General features: G+C 34.8%; 1 protein-coding gene across 2 annotated transcripts in view; it reads right to left on the bottom strand.

Annotated features, from left to right (window-relative positions):
- Positions 1-19,880, bottom strand: part of KLHL1 (kelch like family member 1) — a 266,732-nt gene that overhangs the window by 141,849 nt on the left and 105,003 nt on the right. For both annotated transcript variants that reach the window (XM_075139137.1, XM_075139138.1), the window contains one exon: positions 7,562-7,758. In XM_075139137.1, the coding sequence (XP_074995238.1) occupies positions 7,562-7,758 (197 nt within the window). The remainder of the gene's footprint in view (positions 1-7,561; positions 7,759-19,880) is intronic.

Raw genomic sequence — 19,880 nt, 5'->3', positions numbered from 1 at the left:
CCATTAAGTGTAGGATGCCATAAAGTCTGAACACAGCCTGCTATATAAATAGCAGATTTATATTTGCTATTTACAGTGCAAGTAGGACATTTTGTACAATAATATATTTTGGAAATGTATGCCTGACAGAGCATAAGAAACAGAAAATTGCAGAATGCTTTAAAATTTCAGTGTGTAACTGCTAACTTGTTGCTAACTTGTTACCAATAGCTCGTTGCTAATAAAAGTCAATTAAATGTTAGCTTTGGTAATCCCATCTGTTGCACATTGCTTAAAAACTAAAACTAAAAAAAAAAAAAAAATATCTGAACTTTTGCTTCATGTTGTCCCTGGATACACAGCTCATATCTAAGACCATTGAAAATGTACAGGACATACATTTAATAGCCTCATAAAATAATTTTGGTTCAAAGTGACCTCTGGAGGTCATCTAGTCAAACTCCCTGCTCAATGCATGTCTAACTAGGTCAGGTTACTCTGCGACATTTTCAGTCAAGTCTTGAATACCTCCAAGAACAGATCCCAAAAACTCCATTGGTTGTTGCTTTTCTAGTATTTGACTACCCCCATGGTTGGGAAAAAAAAAAAAAAATCCTAATATCCAGTCGGGATTTCCTATCTTCCAATTTGTGTCTGTTGCCTATCACTGTGCACCTTCAATAATAGTCTGGCACCATCTTCTGTATCCTCAATCAAGTAGATGCAGAGAGCAGTAAGGTCTCCCTTAACCCTGTCTTACCTAAGTTCAACAGGTCCAGCTCCCCCAGACTTTCCTCATACACTGCATGCTCCAGCATCCAAACAGCTTGGTGACCTCCACTGGACGCACTACAGTATATCCATGTCTCTCCTGTACTGAGGAACCCGAAAGTAGACACAGCACTTCATATGTGGTCTCATGGGTGCCAAACAGGGAAGGATCACCTGCAACTTGCTCATTCTCATTAATACATCCCAGGATGTTGTTTGCCTTCTTTGCTGCCAGGGTACATTGCTGGCTTACGTTCAACTTGGACCCCAGGTCCTTTTCTGCAGAGCTGCTTCCTAGAGAGTTGCTCCACAGCCTGCACTGGTGCATGGGGTTATTTGTCCCCAGATTGCAGGTTTTTGCATTTCCCTTTGCTGAACTTTGTGATGTTCTTGTCAGCCCATTTCTCCAGCCTGCCCTCTAAATAGGAGCCCTGTCCTCAAACATATTGATCATCTCCCCCTGCCAGTTTGGTGACATCTGCAACCTTGCTGAGAGAGAACTCTATCCTAACATTTAGATCATTAATAAACTTGTTAAACAGTATTGGACCCAGAAGTGATCCCTGAAGAACATCACTATTTACTGGTCACCAGCTGGACTTTTTACTACAGATCACAACTCTCTGAGCCTGTCTGTCAAGTCAGCTTTCCACCCATCTTACTGTCTATTTATCCATATGTCACCAATGTGGTAAACAAAGTATGATATGAAGTTAACAAAGCTGTTATCTGCTCAGTATCTGTTGACCAGTATCTGGTCAGCTATTTTAAATAGTAGAAAGCCAACTGATGACTCTGTACTGTATATAAATCATGTTAAACAGTATATGTTTAAGAACTGTTAAATTACAGTACTAGAGAGTTTGCTTGCCTCACTTGTTACCTGACCTTAGTTAAAACCATATTAACATTGAAATAAACTACTGATGTCTGAATGTACAACCACAACTCATTAATGACTGTCATCACCATCTATCAATATCTTAATAATATTTTTCTTAATTTGAATATGGAGTATTGTTACAATATTTCAATATGCTTCAGGATGAGCTGTTGTAAATGGAACTGGATAGGAGAGGTTTTACATATCACTCCTTCCCCACTCCCCACAAAGTTTTAACTGTGAAATTCTGTGGCTTAGATAATAAACATAACTAATAACAAGATCACTGAAGCTCTTCACCATAAAAGATCATTAAAAAATTTGCAAAAGGCACACACTTCACATAAATGAAATGGTTGCTCCATCTGCAGTATAATCAGAATTCTCAGTAAGTTAAAGAGTCTATATAGAGTCAGTACATGTCACTTAGATTACTCACGTGCTTAATGTTTTGCTGTGCTGGGACTAATGACCCTTACAGTGTGAAGCACAGAACTGCATCTATGAGAGACTGAACACCTTCTACCAATTCAAAGGCACTTGCAAACATACTTGCAAACACACTTGCATCTCCCAGGCTTGGAACTGTAACATATGTTAGGGTTCTTTATATTGCTAACATTTTGACTGGGTTACAGACATATTAATCACTTTATTCAAATACATTCTTCTGCTCATGGAAATTTTGCTTATGGCCTTCCTCCTACTCAGCGTCTCAAAGTAATCTGAAGATTTCCCAAGTTTAGTAATTCATCTTGGAATACGGCGAAATAAAAATGTGGAACAAGCTCTATCATCTCAATTGTCAAACTGCAGTTTCAAGATGCAAAATGATCACTGAGCTTTAAGTGAAGTTTCCTGAGAGGTAAAGCACTGACAGATTAAATAGTTGTATCTATGAGGTATTTCGATTTTCCATTTGAAACAATTGGGCTTCCGTCAAACAGCATGATATTGAGATGAAGAAACTGATTGCATAACTTGGAATGTCACACTCTAAATTTCTAAGTATTATTTATATGTCATAACACAAGCAGATCATGTTCTTTACCGTGAAAGAGAAAGCAAACTACAGTTGTATTCAAAACCTTACCAAGAATGAATAAAATTTTTAAGAATTTCCCATGGTTTGAAATCAAACTGCAATTATCTATTTAAGGAGAAATATGACAAACTTTTAATCTCTCAATATTTACTAATGTAGAAAAGTAGTTGTTATGAGAAGGGCTAATGGTATATCAAGGCCACAGAGTTCATTAAACTAGCATGGTCTATTACAAACTGGGATAGCAATAGACATAATGGTTCAAAGTAAAGTACATTATAAAAAGTCATATATTCTAAAAAGAATTGCATCCCAATGAGGTTGCCATCACAATTTCGAATTAGACTTTATTCTGTTTTATAGAGAGACAGATAAGACCATACACTATGACTCTAATTTCTAACAAGTTGACAAGCTGATAAATTGCTGACTTTAGAGGTTACCTTCCCTACATATGAAACCCCTGATAACTAGAATAAAGAACTGTCACTAAAAATGTGTTACAAGAATGCATTTGCTTTAGCTTATTGATATTTTCCATTTTGCTGGGTTTTTTTTAGAAGACATCACACATGCATTTCACTGTACTATCATATAACTCTGACAATAAATTAGGAATTTAAAGTTATCAGACATATGGCTTTGTAGATTGAAAATTTACAGAAATTGACAAGCTAGTAAAAACCCAGATTGTAATTAAGAAGTACAGAAGTCTTAAATCAAGAGAGACACAGGTATTTGTGCCGCCATTTACATTAGCAGATTCATTAAAAGAAAAACCAATTAAAAAAAAACAAAAAGCCCCCACCATACCTAAATGCCTAAAAAAAGGAACCAATTAAACTTTGCATTTTTTCTCTTATTTTTAACTTCTTGCTTCTAATGCTTTAATTTAAAATGTTGCTATCCCAGTTCTAATTATAAAAAGTACAGGGAATGCAAAGATAGAAATCTCCAACTTTTATTGTTCACTAACTTTTCATGAAGTCTACTTTCCCCTCTTGCCCCACTACCCTCATAACTTGTTACTTGGCAAGTGTATTTTCTAAAGATTTCTCAAATGTTCTCTCTTCTGGTTTTCTTATCTTCATTTCCTCACTGCATCTCCTCCTCCATGCACACATTTTCTTTTCCTCGCTTAGATTTTGCATTTCAAAAGAGCAATTTGATATTTGAAACTGAAGACTAAATATCTCAGTAAATGCCAGGGATATTATGCCTCTGCTCATGGAAAGTGATATATAACTGTACAGTTAATGAATTTTACTTCCATTAGAAGCTTTCTCCAGGCTCAGCAATGACTCTTTGCATTTTGAAAAAAGTTTGTCACATTTGAATTAAGTCTGGACATACCTGTGTCAACTATGCAAATAAAAATTTGCATTCGTGGCTTCCACAGATTTAATGGTTGAGGGGAATTGAACAGTTATCTAATGTGACAAAAAAACATGCGTTGGAAATGACATATCTCCTGAAGTCAACAGGATTTTTAAATTCAGTGGTCTGTTCTTCAGCAGCTATTTCTTCTTCAATATAAAGAAATTTCCAAGCTCAAATGTCTTGTCCTCATAACAGGTTATGTGAAAGCCTAAAGCAAACTGAATATATAAATATAAATTATTTTTGAATGAACAATACTGTAATTTAGAACTTATAAAATATTAAGTCTGACACTGGGCAAGGAAATTACTTTTGAAAAATGAAGATTAAAACATTTATGGAGATTCAATGAAGCAAACCACTTTCATGAAAATATATTGATTTTCATTAAAATGCTATTGTGAAGACAACTGTGAATGACTTTCTAATGAAAACTAATTGGTGGAGGAAAGCTGTAAGACATTTGCCAGGTATGATGTAGTCAGAGAGTTATCCTAAGGTTCCAGCACTTTAAATGAGTACCTCAACTAAGGGCTACAGAGAATTAGTCTTTTTTTTTTTTTAAAAAAAGGAATCAATTAATATTTAATTTCACCTCTGTGATTAACTAAGAAGCAAAATTATTCCAAGATGAGATTTAACTTGAGTCATATCTCAAAATTATTATACATTCTATAGAATATGCCGTGTCTATAAATCTATTTTTCCAAGATTATTTGAAAAATTTTGTCTTGCTCCCCATTCCCACAACCAGTGTAGAATTACTGTTTCTTTGAATTTTTTATCTCAAAAAACTTTATGGTACAGTACTATTATTTCTGGTCAGGCTTAGTTTTATTTCTCTATAGCATTATGGTTAGTAGAATAAAAATTATTATTTTTGGTTTTGACAATTCTTGGCTACAATATTTAAGAGACATATGATGGGGTCAAAAAGAATTTATTTTTGAAATACAGAGTAGATATTTTTGTATATGCAAAGAACAAGAAGAAAGGTATAATTTTAGTCATTGCCTTCATTTTTTTTACCTTGATGACAAGTATATCTACTTCATTTAGCTTTGTTATTTGTACTTTATTAAAAAAATGTTTGTTATGATGATTAGCATTATAGAACTGGCTATTCAGATAGTCAGCTATAATCCCCTATTCACTGAACTGACATATTACTAAAAGACTCTGGCGCTATAATGCTAAATATCCAGAAATTCAGTATTTCTAAAGATTAAAAAAACTGTAGAAAGAAATCATAATATTTCAGTCTTCAAAAGCCATTAGAGTTCTCTCAAATGCTGTCAAAGCTTCTCCCTCCCCCCAAGTTTTCTCCCTATAAGTGCTTTTCATATATCAGAGAGATTCATTTCCTGACAATTCCACTATTTATATGAGAAATAATTTAAGTAAATATTTAAGACAATCGGCTAAGGAAAATTCACTTCACTGTTTTACGTTTCACATTTTCATGGAGAAAAATGATTTTTTTTTAGAAAGCAGAAACACCCAAACTTTGAAAGTTGCATTCATTAATCTGTTATTCTGCCTTCACATCAGAAACTTCTTAAGCTATTTATTTTCTATAGCTTTCAAAGAATGGTATTTTTACAAGGAAACGATCACACAATATGCCAGCTGAGGGAGTATTCACAAAAAACAAGCTTTTGCAATGATACCTTGGAAGAGGATTCACAGAGCCAGAATTTGAGATACATGAACTCTTATAGAAAGCACCTGAAAAGCTTTAAAGAAAGGGCCTTGAAGTTCTCTTGAAAGCATAAGAACTTTTCTAAAACAAGGATTTCCCCACCCTTTTTTAAAGAGGGCTTCCCCTCAAATCCTCTGCATAAGACAGGAGGAGTTTGTTAACAAACTCCCCTTTGCCTTACTTTAGGTTTGCTCTCATCACAGTCCATACTATTTCCCTGGAGTCTGAAGGAGAAAATAATGCTTTCCGTCACCTCAGAGACTGTGCATCTGCTCTTTGCTCTGCTCATCGCTTTCCTGCTCTTTCTTCACATTACAAGGTCTCTGCTGTTCCTTTATCACACTCTCCAGGATATCCTCCTTGCACTCTAGTTTTTCCCAGTTATGCATGTGTGTAGAAGAAATAATCACTTTCCTCTTATGTAGATTCTCTCTGATAGAGTGTTGTGGTCGAGACAGACAATAAGGCACCCTTCCCCCACTCACAACTGCTCATCCATACCCTTTAACACAAAACAGTAAATCAAATAGATGTGAGCTGCCTCACACTTAAACACAATAACACGAGGTCTGTAAAAATATCATGCACTATGAAGCTTAACTTTTAGGATTATGTTTTCACTGGGTCGGAAGTTTAATCATGTACAGAAAAAAATATTGTAATTGCATGGTTGAATAGATGTGATTATTTGTATTTCTAGCAAAGAGAAAGTGTGACTATCTGTATATGCTTGTACAGAGCTTGCTTATTAATTACAACTGACTTCCTTTTTAATCCACCATCTTTTGTTGCCATAGCTTATTTCTCTCCACTGACATAAGAAGGGTAAACTGACTAGCTTGGACCTGGAAAACTACATTTTAGATGTCTAAATACAGGGAAAATTAAAACCAGCCACAGAACTAGCTCCCTAAGTGTAAAATAGATATAACTACCTGACCTGTAGTGGTAAGAAAAACACAGTTCAACCTGTGAATGACAATATGGTATTAGTTACAGAAAAGAATAAATAAAATAAGGACATAACTGCTGGACAAGCAAAGCAGATTCATTGAAACCTCCTGTATTACTTCAATAATAATTTCTGTATAGACCTTAAGGGACCATTAATTCTCAGAAATTATATGTAATCTACTCTTTATGTAAGCTTAATTTCATGAGCCAGATGTTTTTTAATTTTGTCAAACTATGCAGAATCCAATGGCTACTGATATGATTTAGTTTCTGAATAAGTAGCATATTTTTGCTTCATTGATTCTGATTAATGTTTAATATTAATGCCATAGCTGTTCTGTCAGGTATAACTGGAAAAATTTAAAATATTGTCAGATAAAATTCTTTATGTCTTCAACTTTCTGTCTTAATCTACTTCACAGATGAATAAAAGGAGGGATAATTCTTGACAAAAAAATATCCCAAAACTTCCTTTGATATTGTTCCCGTGCAGAACAATGACAATTACAAAGCTTCCCTAAAGCTAAACAAAAAGGAACAGCAATTAAAAAGTATTCTAAGGACTTACAGATACTTTCTACTGTCCTTACCTGTACGTGAACATGCATCTAATTAAGGCATATACTGTTCTGACTCAGCAGAAAGTGCATTCATCATAAAGAGCCAATTCTCATAACTTCACTGAAGTTGAGAGGAATCACCACTCCTATGGTTTCAAAAGGGCCACTTATGAAATAAAGTTCCACGTAAGTATGATTTCAAGCAGAAAAGTAACAAGATATTTTTACTTACAGAAGATATAGAGGATTCACAAGATCATAATTTAGATCTTCTAAAACTGCCTTACCATGGTGTAGTTGTGAGCCACCTTCATAAGCTCTGTGCATCCTTGCGCATCAGCAAATGCTCGTATTCCCAAACAGTTGGATGGGTGCAAAAGCTTCATTAGAAAATGGCAGCAAACCTCTACTACTTGTGGGAGCTGGAGGAGGCAGGCAGCTGCTAGAAGATTTTCAATCGTGTCTTCTTTCAATTCTAGGCAGCCTAAAAAAAGGGATTGATAACACATGCAAACTTATTTACTTGGTATTTACAAAACATACAGTATCAAAAGACCTTTCATAAATAATCCTACCTCTATATAAATAACTACAGAAAAAGTGAAGAAAAGGAGGATTAATGTCTCTGACTGGACTCCTCAGTGACATGAAAATCACAGTATTAGAAACATTTCTTTCTAAACTACTATTAATTCAACTATATTATAGGGATACAAATAGAGACTGTAAAGTGTGGAAAGGAAGAGAAGACATAGGAATACTGGTTTTGTTTCTCTAATGAGACTAAAATCTGAGTCAGTATCTGCATATCAACCAGGCTGTGATTTTTTTTTTTTTTTTTTTTTTTTTTGCATTGAAATTGGTGATAAAATCTGCATTATCTTCAGTGGTACAGAGCAAAACTCACAGTCATTTACCTCCCTGCAAAGCATGAAATAACTGGCTAACATAGTATAACTAAAACCATAAAAAGATCTTCAAAATAGGGCTTAGAATTTTCAAACTTTGTGTTGTTTATTTGTAATGTTACTTTGGGATTAATTTTATCTGAGTAATATATGGCAGGCCTCTCATAGCATATAGTTCTTCTAAAAGACTTTATATTAGCTAAAAGAACATATATGATGCATAATATTTATATTCCATTAATTAATACTTATATTTTGGCATTTCACAAGTAATTATCTCTATCTTGCAGACTGATACGCTTTTTAATAAATAAAAAAGTAAAATAGAACAAAATAAACCTAAAAAATAATTTCTTTTAGTGAGGAATAAGTGTAATTCTTGTCATCATGCTCCCCTCCCGACCTGTAATTTTTAATTTTTTTTTTTTACATTAATATCTCTTACAAATCTCTTACATTAATAACTTAAGAAACTATAAATTAGAGATCACAGGGATGTCTGGGAGAACCAGGAAAAAAAAAAAAAGGAAATTAAAATGTACAAATATAATATAAATTGTAAGAAACTTACACTTCTGATTTTATTTTGCTGTGCTTGAAAAAATAATTACAAACTATAGGAGGATTAAGTGTATATTGATCTTTCTGTTCAAAGTAATATAGTTCAACTGTTAGATAAACTCACTCTTTTCCCCACAAAAAATTTTGTATTTGTTATCACATAAAGAGAAATCTACAAATCTTAATAGTTCTATCACATGGCACTGAGCAGTTCTAAAATTCTCAACTTCACAACAGAATGCCATTGAAAAGAAAAGCTATTTTATATTGCAATACCAAACCCAAAATACAATAACCATAGCACTGAAGATCTGACCTTTTCTCCTTCTTTCACTGTATCTGGAGCTTTTAATGTAAGATGGAAACTGGGAATTTATACTTTACTGTATTTAGTTATAATACACCCTTTTGCAAAGTTTAGAGCATCAGATCAAGTACACAGCATGATTTCAGTGGTTTTCCTCTGCTTATTTTTATGCATCTAATAATGCCACATGAGTTTCTCTTTATGTTATCTGACTTTTTCCCATCCTTTCTGTCCACCATGCGTTTATGCAATGTGGTCAGAAGGTACACTTAACAGCTGATTCTTGGCTGACCCATATATTTATCAATGACAGTCCCACATTCGCTGCATGTTTGCAGGTAACCACTGGCTTAACACACTACTCATTATCTAGAATATAGTTCCACTGTGTCATGTGGAAGCTATCAAAAGATAGTTGTTTTCAGGTTAAAACTGATCATCCCAGTACCAGGAGGAAGAAAAATAAAAATATGCAAAACAGCTGTGAAAAGTAGATTGACTGAGAAATGTGCTGATGGAAACAGAATTAGAAAAACAGCGTTTTAAATCTCCTTTTCTTATATGCTACATATTTTTCAACAACAAGCTCAAAGAAGTCTCTGGCCCTACAAAGCTGATCCAGATAACGTTTGCAGAATGACATAAGGATTGAAAGAATCACCACCCTTTATGAAGAAAAGTAATAATGTCACAGTTTGGCTTTTTATCACCAAATATAGCCTTAAGATAAGAACCCAAAGGAAGCAGTTGAAGCCACATCAATTTGTTTATTTTCAAATTGAAGATATTTTTTGTTATCTGTAAGGAAAACTTGGGTACTAGGTAAGATTAAAATAAGTTTAAGTCAATAAAAATTATTATCTGTTTTATAAATTATGTATTTCTTTACGTAACCAACATGACCATTTTGAAGGTGATCCTTCACATTTTTATGGAAGAGAGTGAAGTTTCTGCCTTACATATTAATCAAGGGAGGAAACATACAATGGCTTCTGGGATAGCTGGGGATATGAATATATTATAGCTTGACTTATTTTTAACTAAATTCAGAAACACCAATTTACTACTTAATATATCTAGGATAAAAGCTACAAAATTACATGTGCTTCTTCCTTTCAGTACTGTCTTATCCTGCCTTTTTTTGTTTTTCCCTGCAGAAACACGATAAGAAGTAAGATAGGGCTCTCCAGGATCCCGTTTTTACAAAGCATTATCTTCAGTAGTAGATAAGTATCTAATCCATCTAAATGCTTTCTAAGTCTTACTTATCTTAAAACAATCAAGACACCTTCGCAAGTTTGGTCACAAGGGCTGTATTCACTTTTTCGGAAGGGTGCTGTGACATTTTTATGCAAAGTTCTCCGGGATATCAAGCGTTTAGCATGGCCAGAGTTTGAAAAAAAAGATGTTAAAAGGCTCAGTATATACAGTGTCCTCTCTTCAGACAGTTTCGTATTGACAAGTAGAAGACCCAAGCATCTATTAAAAAACGTTTCATAGAATATTCAAGGGGGCATTAATATTACTGCTTCTTCAATTCACCTCCCCTTCACATTTTTATGCAATAAGGAGCTTGCACAAGTACTTCAGCCTGAGCAAAAAAAATTAACCAAAGCTTAAAATCTCATTTTGTGTTACATTAATTAGGATGAAAAAAATATGAGAAAAAAACAATCAAAAGAACTTTAATGGATTCTAATTGCTATTTTAAATTATAGTTCTATTTGTAACAAATTTTATGTGTATTGCTTATGCAGAAATTAAAATGCCTTTCTTTAGGATGCATTCTTTTAATGAATACATAAATTTTATTACCTCATTACCAAATGTGAAGCAGAGGTAATATATACAAATTCCCTGATATCTTTATTCTTTTGCTAAATCTTTTTCCAAGTTAAGGGTCAGTTTGGGGATTTTTGTCTTTTTTTTTTTTTTTAAATCTTATCTTTTGCTTTTATTCTTTCTTCTACTCCTTAGGCTACACTGTTACAATTAATTTTGTGTATAGGGAATCACTCCATCTTTGACCACCTTTGCATGACGTTAAAAAGGTCAGTGTGTGTTACAGGAATCAGCCTCCCACAGCTATTGACCAATAGGTATCAATACAAATATGGTGGGACCACCCAGTAGGTACCGCTCACTTCTCTGTGCATAAGCAACAAATTTTAACGCAGATGCGTAACACATGGTAGTATCATTTTACCTCATGTGCACAGTACATTTTAAGACAGCTGTGAGTAAGGTGCACCAGTGAAGTCATGGGAAGTGTCAAGGAATTAGAAAAAAAGGCTAGAACTAATTCCATATTTCTCTTTTAAAACTTTCTATTTCATGTGTCTTGACCAGTTGTGTTGCAGTTTTGAAGAGTTTTTGAATGGAATTATTTCCATAGTCTAACCGGTCGTAAGAACACAGCTTCTCTATTAGGTCTCCATTTTTTAAAATAAAGGCAGTAAATGGTATCAAGATAATATTTATTCAGATTTTGCACAGTAGATGAATTGCTTACAATTATGGTTACAAGAAGAAATTGCTTTTTTGAAACAGCATCAAATTCCAGTGAAGACTAGAAAAAGCTATAAAAAAGGTGCTACGCTTCATATTGCTATAACAGACCTTTTTAGCATTGCTTACCATTAACCTTACCAAATCTTAGGTATCTGCCAGGTAGCCACCTGAGCTAATCATCTGAGATTTCCTTTTTACAGTCAATGGAGATAAATATGAGATGTTAGAGCAGTTTTCATCTGCCCTGTTCTAGTCATCTGCTTTAGAATGAGACGAATCACTCCCTAAGAGTGGCTATTTCTTGCTTGTAACTATAAAAGGAGCACCTTCATTTGACTTACGGAGACACTGTTGATATTTATATTTGCTGATATGAATTCAGTTCATCTGCTCCCAAACATACAGTACTGGAATCATTGGAATCATCAGGTACCAGGTGATGCAGTGTCTGGAAATGCTTTACACCCTAAACACTCTTTGGGTCCAATTCTGATGATCGTTCTCTCTGTTACTGTCAACTCCTGGTAATGACATAATGTGCAGTAATCACCTCTTACATCCATCCATGCATAGCAGCAAACGAAGAACACAATAAAAAGTGTTTTCCCTGTAGAAGAATATCTTTTAGTCTCCAGCTGATTTCTGAAGTGAATGTTAAGGGTTTGATTTTGACCTATGCCTTAAAAGATAAATTCTACATTGTATCAACTCCCACACCTTTCATAAAGATGAAGTTGTTTTCAGAAAAGAAAACATGACAGTATATTCACTTTGCAGAGGTTTCTCCTGATCAAACTCTTCTTTATTTTCTATTAATTATTTGCTGCAGACCATGGTCATCAGCTGCAAGTGAGGAAGACAGGCACTCTATGGCTGATTGTGTTTATTTCCTTACAGTTTGGCATTTAGCATCAGTGAAAATTCAGAAAGGCAGCTCATTTTTTTTTCTGTAGATATTCAAATAAACAAATAAATACTACCCCAAAAGGGATTAGTCTCCTACACAAACAGATAGTGCAATTTAAATTGGGGAAAAAACTTAGGGTCTTTCCATCCCCTATTATCGGACTATTCATCTTACATACTAGCAGCCGAAAACTAAACCAAATACAAATTAATCCCCAAAGTATGTATGATCCAAAGACGTATTCACCTGAGGATGCTGATGGATCACTTGATTTTTTTGGCAGCCATTTGGGTATCAGCCACCATAAATAAAAAGCCACCATATAACTTAACTAGGAAAATTATTTTTTCCCCAGTGGAAAAAATTTTTGTCCTAACAGAAATTTTTTCTTGTCCTGAACAACTTCAATCCCCCTGAACTCCAAACTAAACTGAGTCATCTGATTGGAACAGATTGATTTTCTGTTCTTACAACATCTCTTTTTTAATCTGTGTGGATAAAATTCAACTCTTGGAAAGGACAACTTATTTTAAGTCCTCTTCACACAGGGGACTTAAAATGATTTTTTAAAGTAATTTTAATTTACGTTTCTATGAAATAATCTCTAAAAAACATTTAAGGTTAAAATCAGGAAAGCATTCACTTTATTCAGATATGCAAGTTTCGACTCTGATTAGATACTCAGTTACATTGTCAGTTATAGTGCTAGTTTTTGAACTCTTCACTACAAAACATGACTTCAAAATTATGGGAATTTGTCATTTCCAATAACAATTTTATATGAAATTTATATTTAAGTATTATTATGTGTAAAAAATAATTTCATAAATGATTCCGCAGCCATAAAAATATGTAGTTTGCCAAAAATGAAAACGCCTCTATCACAGTAATATGAGAATTCTTATAAATTAAATAGCTTCACTCTTCTGAAAAACTGTACCATTATTTACACCGTAATATGGCTACGTCTTTCCTTGAGTAAGCTGACTAAACTGGCATAATCACGTGGTCATTTGTGAGTACTGCCAAAGTCCACCGTATTTCAATGGTGCAGAAAATTACAACATTGCAGAGTGATAAGGAAATCCTATTAACAAATTAAAATCCCCTCTGAGCAGGAAGCTTCTTGCAAATGTCTGGCTAAAGATCAGAAAAGTATATTAGCCAAAATATGCCATGATGTGGTACCTTTTCATCTCCTGGTCTGAAAAAAAAAACAAAACACCTCTGTTGTATAACTGAAATGTCATGTTTTTAAAGGAAATTTGTCTGCTGACTTATAAATATCAGCTTTTCAGAGACAGACATTAAGATGCTACTTTCTCCTAATGAAGCAACTGCCATTCATGTGCCTTAGTTCACCTTAGATATTTGAACTTAGTCACCTGTAAGATATACATACAAATAACAGGAGTAAAAACAATAAATAATTTTAGCTGTGAGTTTAATCTTCATAAAATCTTTTTATAAACTGTGAAGAAAGATATGTTAGTAGTCTGAAACATACCTGAAGATATGTTTTTCCATTGGTTATAGAAAAATTGTTAAAATATGAATTTCGTTGTTGGTATTATTTGCTAAAGATTACTAGTTTGTACTTGTGTAGATGATCAATATATTGATAATTACATCACCAATAATTCAACTATTATACAGTCATTATATTTGGAAATTTTAAACTTAGCTTTATATATAAATAGAGGAAGAAAAACTCACAGGTTAAAACAAACAACGAAAAAATCCCAAGAAAAAGGTTACCTCAAAAGAACACAAATATAAACAGGATTTACTAACTAAATTTCCAAGAGCACAAATCTTGCACTCATACACCAAATAGGGTGGGAGATGAGAAGAATTATTCCCAAAAGCTCATTTCAGATACAAGGCCTTAATTTCCCTTAATTCTTTTTAGTCAATGGACTTCAATAGTTGGATTTGCTTCCAGACTGTAGGTCCTGCTCATCATGCTGTACACCTTGAAACCCACTCCGGGAGTTTATTTTTGTAAACAAAAACAAACTTCATACTGAGGAGAGTGGGGAAATCTTGTTCCAAAAGACTTGTACCGAAAGGTACATTTCAGGGAGATTTTATTCCAGTGGTCACTTTTTGTTGATGATATGAAGGGGAGTGTACCACCTTTAGCTTCCAGCACACTGCCTAGGATTCCAGAACTATCCCAAATAACCTGCCTCACACAGGTCCTTTTGCTACTACCAAAGCCACACAATACATACTTCTAGTATCTATATCTCAGTGAGATATAACCTTTCTGTTACACTGAACACAATCAAGTCCTGACCTCTGGGGGAAAAAAAAAAAAAGGAAAAAAAAAAGAAAACAAAAGGAATAATGTCTCAAGGACAAAGGAGCTCAGCTTTCAGGTTTGAAGGAGCCATATTTTATTCTCCACATCTGAAGCAGGAATACTCACCTCTGCCAGAATAAGCTTCTCAACCTCTCAGGCGATGATTTGGCAGCTTGTGCTATGGTAGCACAGAGCAGTTCAGATGTACGCTTAAAGAACAAAAGGTTACTGAGATGGAGGCATCAAATGCCAAGAAAAGATTTTTGCTTATGAGTCCACCTTACAGCCTAATGAAATCTGCTTTGCTTTGGGCTGGATTCCACTGCTGGGAGAAGTGAATACTACAGTTGCATCCTGTTCTGCGGGTATATTTCAGCACAGTCACTGTGTGACAGGCACAGAATAGAAAGGGAACGAAGGTATACGTTTTAAAATGTAGAGACAGGAGCAGAGAAATGCGTGAAAAGTAAGGATCTCTCACAAACTGCCATTGGGATTTTCCTGAATTTTTTCCTTTCTTTAACTGTGGACACACAACTAGGCAGCTGAGCTCGGTGGAGTGGATATGGGTACACATCTCCACTGCAGGAACTCCAGAAAGCAGCACATTAAAGAGGTATCCCATGTTATAGCAGCCTCTCTTCACTGATGCTGTCTAAGCAACAGCATGGCATACACCAGATGACAACACGGGGATGGCAATCCACTCAAAGGAACCCTCTCACTTTTCAGGCACGTCCTGTTCAGTGCTTGGCTTATTCCCTCTTTGGAGATGGAGAACTTTGAACACAGCAAGGGATGGCTTTAAAAATGCACCTTGCAGTGCACTCAGTCTAATTGTTCTACCCCTCCACACTTACCACTTCCCTGAGTCTGCCTGAATTTATTCTTACTGACTTCTCAGGAGTAACAGGTTTCACTATAGTACAAGGAGACAGTCACTAGCTATCTCCCCACAACAGTCTCGATCATTCTGAATACTCAAAATTTATGGATATCTAGTTCAGAGCTCTTTTCCAAGCAATGCTCATATGCTGCATCAAAATAATGAGAAAACAGGTCGTTCCTAATACATAATTGCAAATTTTGCCCCTTAATAATGTATAAGGGAGGATAAAAGGAGGAACAGTTACAGCTCATTTTATTGTATAACTCCAGAAATGATTAAGGACTTCGTGTTTCAGTGACAGGAATGGAAAACATCTGCTCCAGCTGGACACAAGATCCTCAGAGCAGGGACTGCTAAAAAAAAAAAAAATTAAGAAGGCAGTCAGTCTTTGCAGCTGGTTAAGCTAAATGGGTCTATGAAGATCTTTCCCACAGACCTGAATTACATGAAAGCCCACAGTTTGTTTCAGGATCAGAAAGACATTCAGGGTAGGAAGGTATTTGATTCCAAGCAGGCTGACATCCACAGATGGAGCAGGATGACAGTCTAGTTCTACAGTTACAGTGAAGAACTTGGGAAGATTCTTGCATTGTACATATGGACAGTATAGCTGACAATTCAATCCAGGTATAATCCAGTGGTGTTGCACTAAGGCTTTGCTGATGCATAAATATGAACTTAATGAGGAACATCATATGAAAATGTGAATCTTGTCAATTGCTCCAGCACTGGTAAGAAAGCTAACTGGAGCAAAGGTACATATGATCTTGGAAGTGTAGTCAATGCAGAACATCCGAGGACAGATAATTTGAATGATGGCTTTGCAGATCATCAGATCACTACCACCTTCCCACTTCCTAAATTGGAGCAACCCTGATAAACAAGATTTCTGTGGATACTTGCAACTCTCTCTTTACTGACTCCTGAAAAGGAGTTTATGACAAGTATGACTCCCAGAAGAGAACCTCACCATATCCAGAAGTTAAGTTTATTCAAAGTCTACTACCATCTGGTGTGACTTATGACCATTTTTTCTGTACTCTCCACTACACAATGGCTAACAAAGTCTTCCAGGTCAAATCAATTGTCCTTTTATCACTCATCCCAGAGTTCCTGGAACAATTGATCTCCCATCTGAAGTGAATGGAAATTCACAAAGGCTTATTCTGTGAAAGTGCAAACTCAACCATCAAATACATGGCAGAGCAAATGTAGTGGGACAGCAGCAGTTAATAGTCTCCTGCCAAAAGTGCTAGATAGAGATGGTCCATGTTCACAGGGGTCTCTAACATGATACCACAGAACAAACAACTCTTGAACTTACTCAACATATCACAGAAGTAGAGGCAAAGACCTTCATGATACACACAGTATCAGAGGTCACTCCAGTTCTCAATGTGATGAGTATCTCCTAGAGGGGAGTAGCCTGACACACTGTAAACAAGCTACCATCACCTAAGAGCCCAGGATTGTTTGTCTGAGCAGATGTCTTTAATAATATACATACAGCCTTACATTATATCTATTAAGTTAAACAAGTCTGGGACTTCCTTCTAGCACTGAGGCTAACTGGAATGAAATGTCACGTTCAAACTGCATGTTGAAGAACGATCCTGTGGCTGCGATAACCCCTGGACTGTATGAACACTATAAATTGGCACAGGCCAAAACTATGCTAAGTATCATTCTCATTGTTTATTTGTATACACAACCGAGTTTCAGCAATTAAAAAACAAACAAACACAAGAAAAGCCCCCAAAAAACCCAAACCAAAACCAACAAACAAAGCTCCCTGGGATATTTAATTAATAAAGCTTCTGTTCTGAAGGAACCTAAGGATCCTTGTGCTTAAAGGCAGTTTCTTTCTTGCTACATCCCTGCTGTCTGCCCTGTGTGCGTTATTAGATATAATACTGACAGAGAAGACACTTGACAGTCCTTTAATTAAAGAATCCCCCAAATAAAACCTAATTAAAAGCTAGGGCTTTTACTTCTTCCATGTATGATCCACACTCTCTATGCATAAATAAATCAAGGATTTTTTGTTTCCTATTAGTTAACTAATTTTTGATTTTCAGTTTCATGAACGGTATGAAAGCACCAGCCTATTCTTCTGATCGCTGTTGTGAACGCATACTAATTAGATAGACCAACGCAGTATGAGGAAATCTATAGTAACTTCACAGCTCTGTTGTAACTTCAAAGGAAGGCTCCCAAAGTCACCAATGGCAGCAAAATACCAAAAGCTCAATCTCTAGTTCCAGTCCCATCTAAAACATTTAAGCATAATGGAAAATAATGAAAACTCAAGTTTTAAGATCAGGAGAGAAGCATTACCTAAGAAAATGAGGTAAAGAAATACTCTTCTGTATTACTCCTTACCTTTGATCTAAAAAGATCAAAGAATAGATATCCATGTATTCCAGGGCACTAGGATCTCAATCCTAGATTTTCTGCTATCAATCATCCTGCTCCTTGAAAAATGAAATGTATTTTCTGCATAGCCATTGCATGTAAGTGTTGGCTTCAGAGTTCCTCAGCTGGCTGACATGAAACACTTAACAGACATGCAAAACCGGAAACTTTTTTCCTCTTAAATGATAGTTCTGTTATATCACAGGTAAAACACACTTTGTTTATTGGAATAAACCAATCAAATGCAGCAACGTGTGGACAGATTAAACCTGCACCTTGTATTGAAGTTGCATATTTTTTACTGGTCAAATATATCCTTCACAAAAAAACAGTGGGAAAACCTTTGTGGTTTACCCTTATGAATTTATGCAAAATACAAGAAGCACATAATTTTTATGCAGCATTTTACTAATAAATCTACATGATATATATAGAATTTGAATTACACAACTTGTAATTACATTTTAATTTAGCCAATATAATTAGAAAATTTTGTGCTTATTTCAGATAAAACAATATGCAACCACTACCTTATTAATTTATTTACAAAATTAAGTTATTCAGTTATAATCCTCATATATAAAACAAAAACCTCTTCCAAAAGAACCCCAAAGCCCATCTAACAGTTTATAGTACACATTTTTACACATCTCAATTTTTCGAGCTTTAATCAAATTGTGTTTTATATGTATGCCTATCACATTAACTTTATAATTAGTCATGCTGCCTCTTCACAGAAACTTTAACACCTTTCACTACCTTTAAATCAGTATTTTTGGCAGTCCAATTTTCTGTCTTCCTGTTACTACTCTTAGATGGACAGCTGCCTTCACTTAGGAGCAGCTCTTATCGAGGCTGTACAGGACTTGATGCTCTGCTGGTCACCATGCAATTCTACCTTGCTAATTATTTAGAACTCTATTTGTTTATACACGAGTGAACACAGTCTGGCTTCACAGGGTGTCATGGCTTTGTTGCATCTACCTATTTAGGAGGTACAGAGAGGATAATTTACCATTGTATAAAGCCTTTCATAATATAATTAAGTACTGTGACTCCTTTATTTAAGAGAGTAGTATTTTCTTTAAGAAAAAGAAAAAAAGAAAAAAGTCCAAAAGTACTGCCTATTTTAAAAGAAGAAAAAAAAAGTTAAAAAAAAAAAAGTGAAGCAAGCAGAAGAAAATTAACATTGAATTTTACTTAAGCATTTGGCCAACTTTACTCATCAGTATAACCTCAAAAACATGATTGGATTTATTTAATATGCTAATTTCTCATAGATGGAAAGCTATTCCTGAAGTTGATTAGAGTTTAAAATGTTCATTTTCCTTCACAAAGTAAGTAATATCCTGAATTCACACAATTGGCAAGGAGACAATACACTTTGTTGTTGTTGGTTTTCTTCTTTTTGTTTTCCACGCCCCTCCCCCCCCCCCCCCCCCCAATTTAAATTCACAAGTGTTACTACCTGGCTAGTTTTTCTTTGTCTCCCATTAAGATATAATTTAGTTATTCTTTACATGGTAAGCTTTTTTAAAGGCTCAATATCTACACAAGAAAAGATTGCTCCTGATAATAAATTAACACAACGTCCTCATGAAAATGGACATCTTGAAAATAGATGTAGCCTTTATTTTGTAGGGTAGCAGAGAAGATTTTTTTAAATATATGCATATATATTTGATCTCTACATATAATTTTTGTTTATATATCTATATCTTTTACATGTATATAGATAAATAAATAAAATTGTTTAGGACCTATTGTAACAGAAAATTTTTTGAATTATTAAATACAAAA

This window comes from Calonectris borealis, chromosome 1 (genome assembly GCF_964195595.1).
Source record: "Calonectris borealis chromosome 1, bCalBor7.hap1.2, whole genome shotgun sequence".
Lineage (NCBI taxonomy): Eukaryota > Metazoa > Chordata > Aves > Procellariiformes > Procellariidae > Calonectris > Calonectris borealis.
Note: the sequence above shows the minus strand (reverse complement) of the source record. Positions and strands in the feature narration are given on the sequence as shown.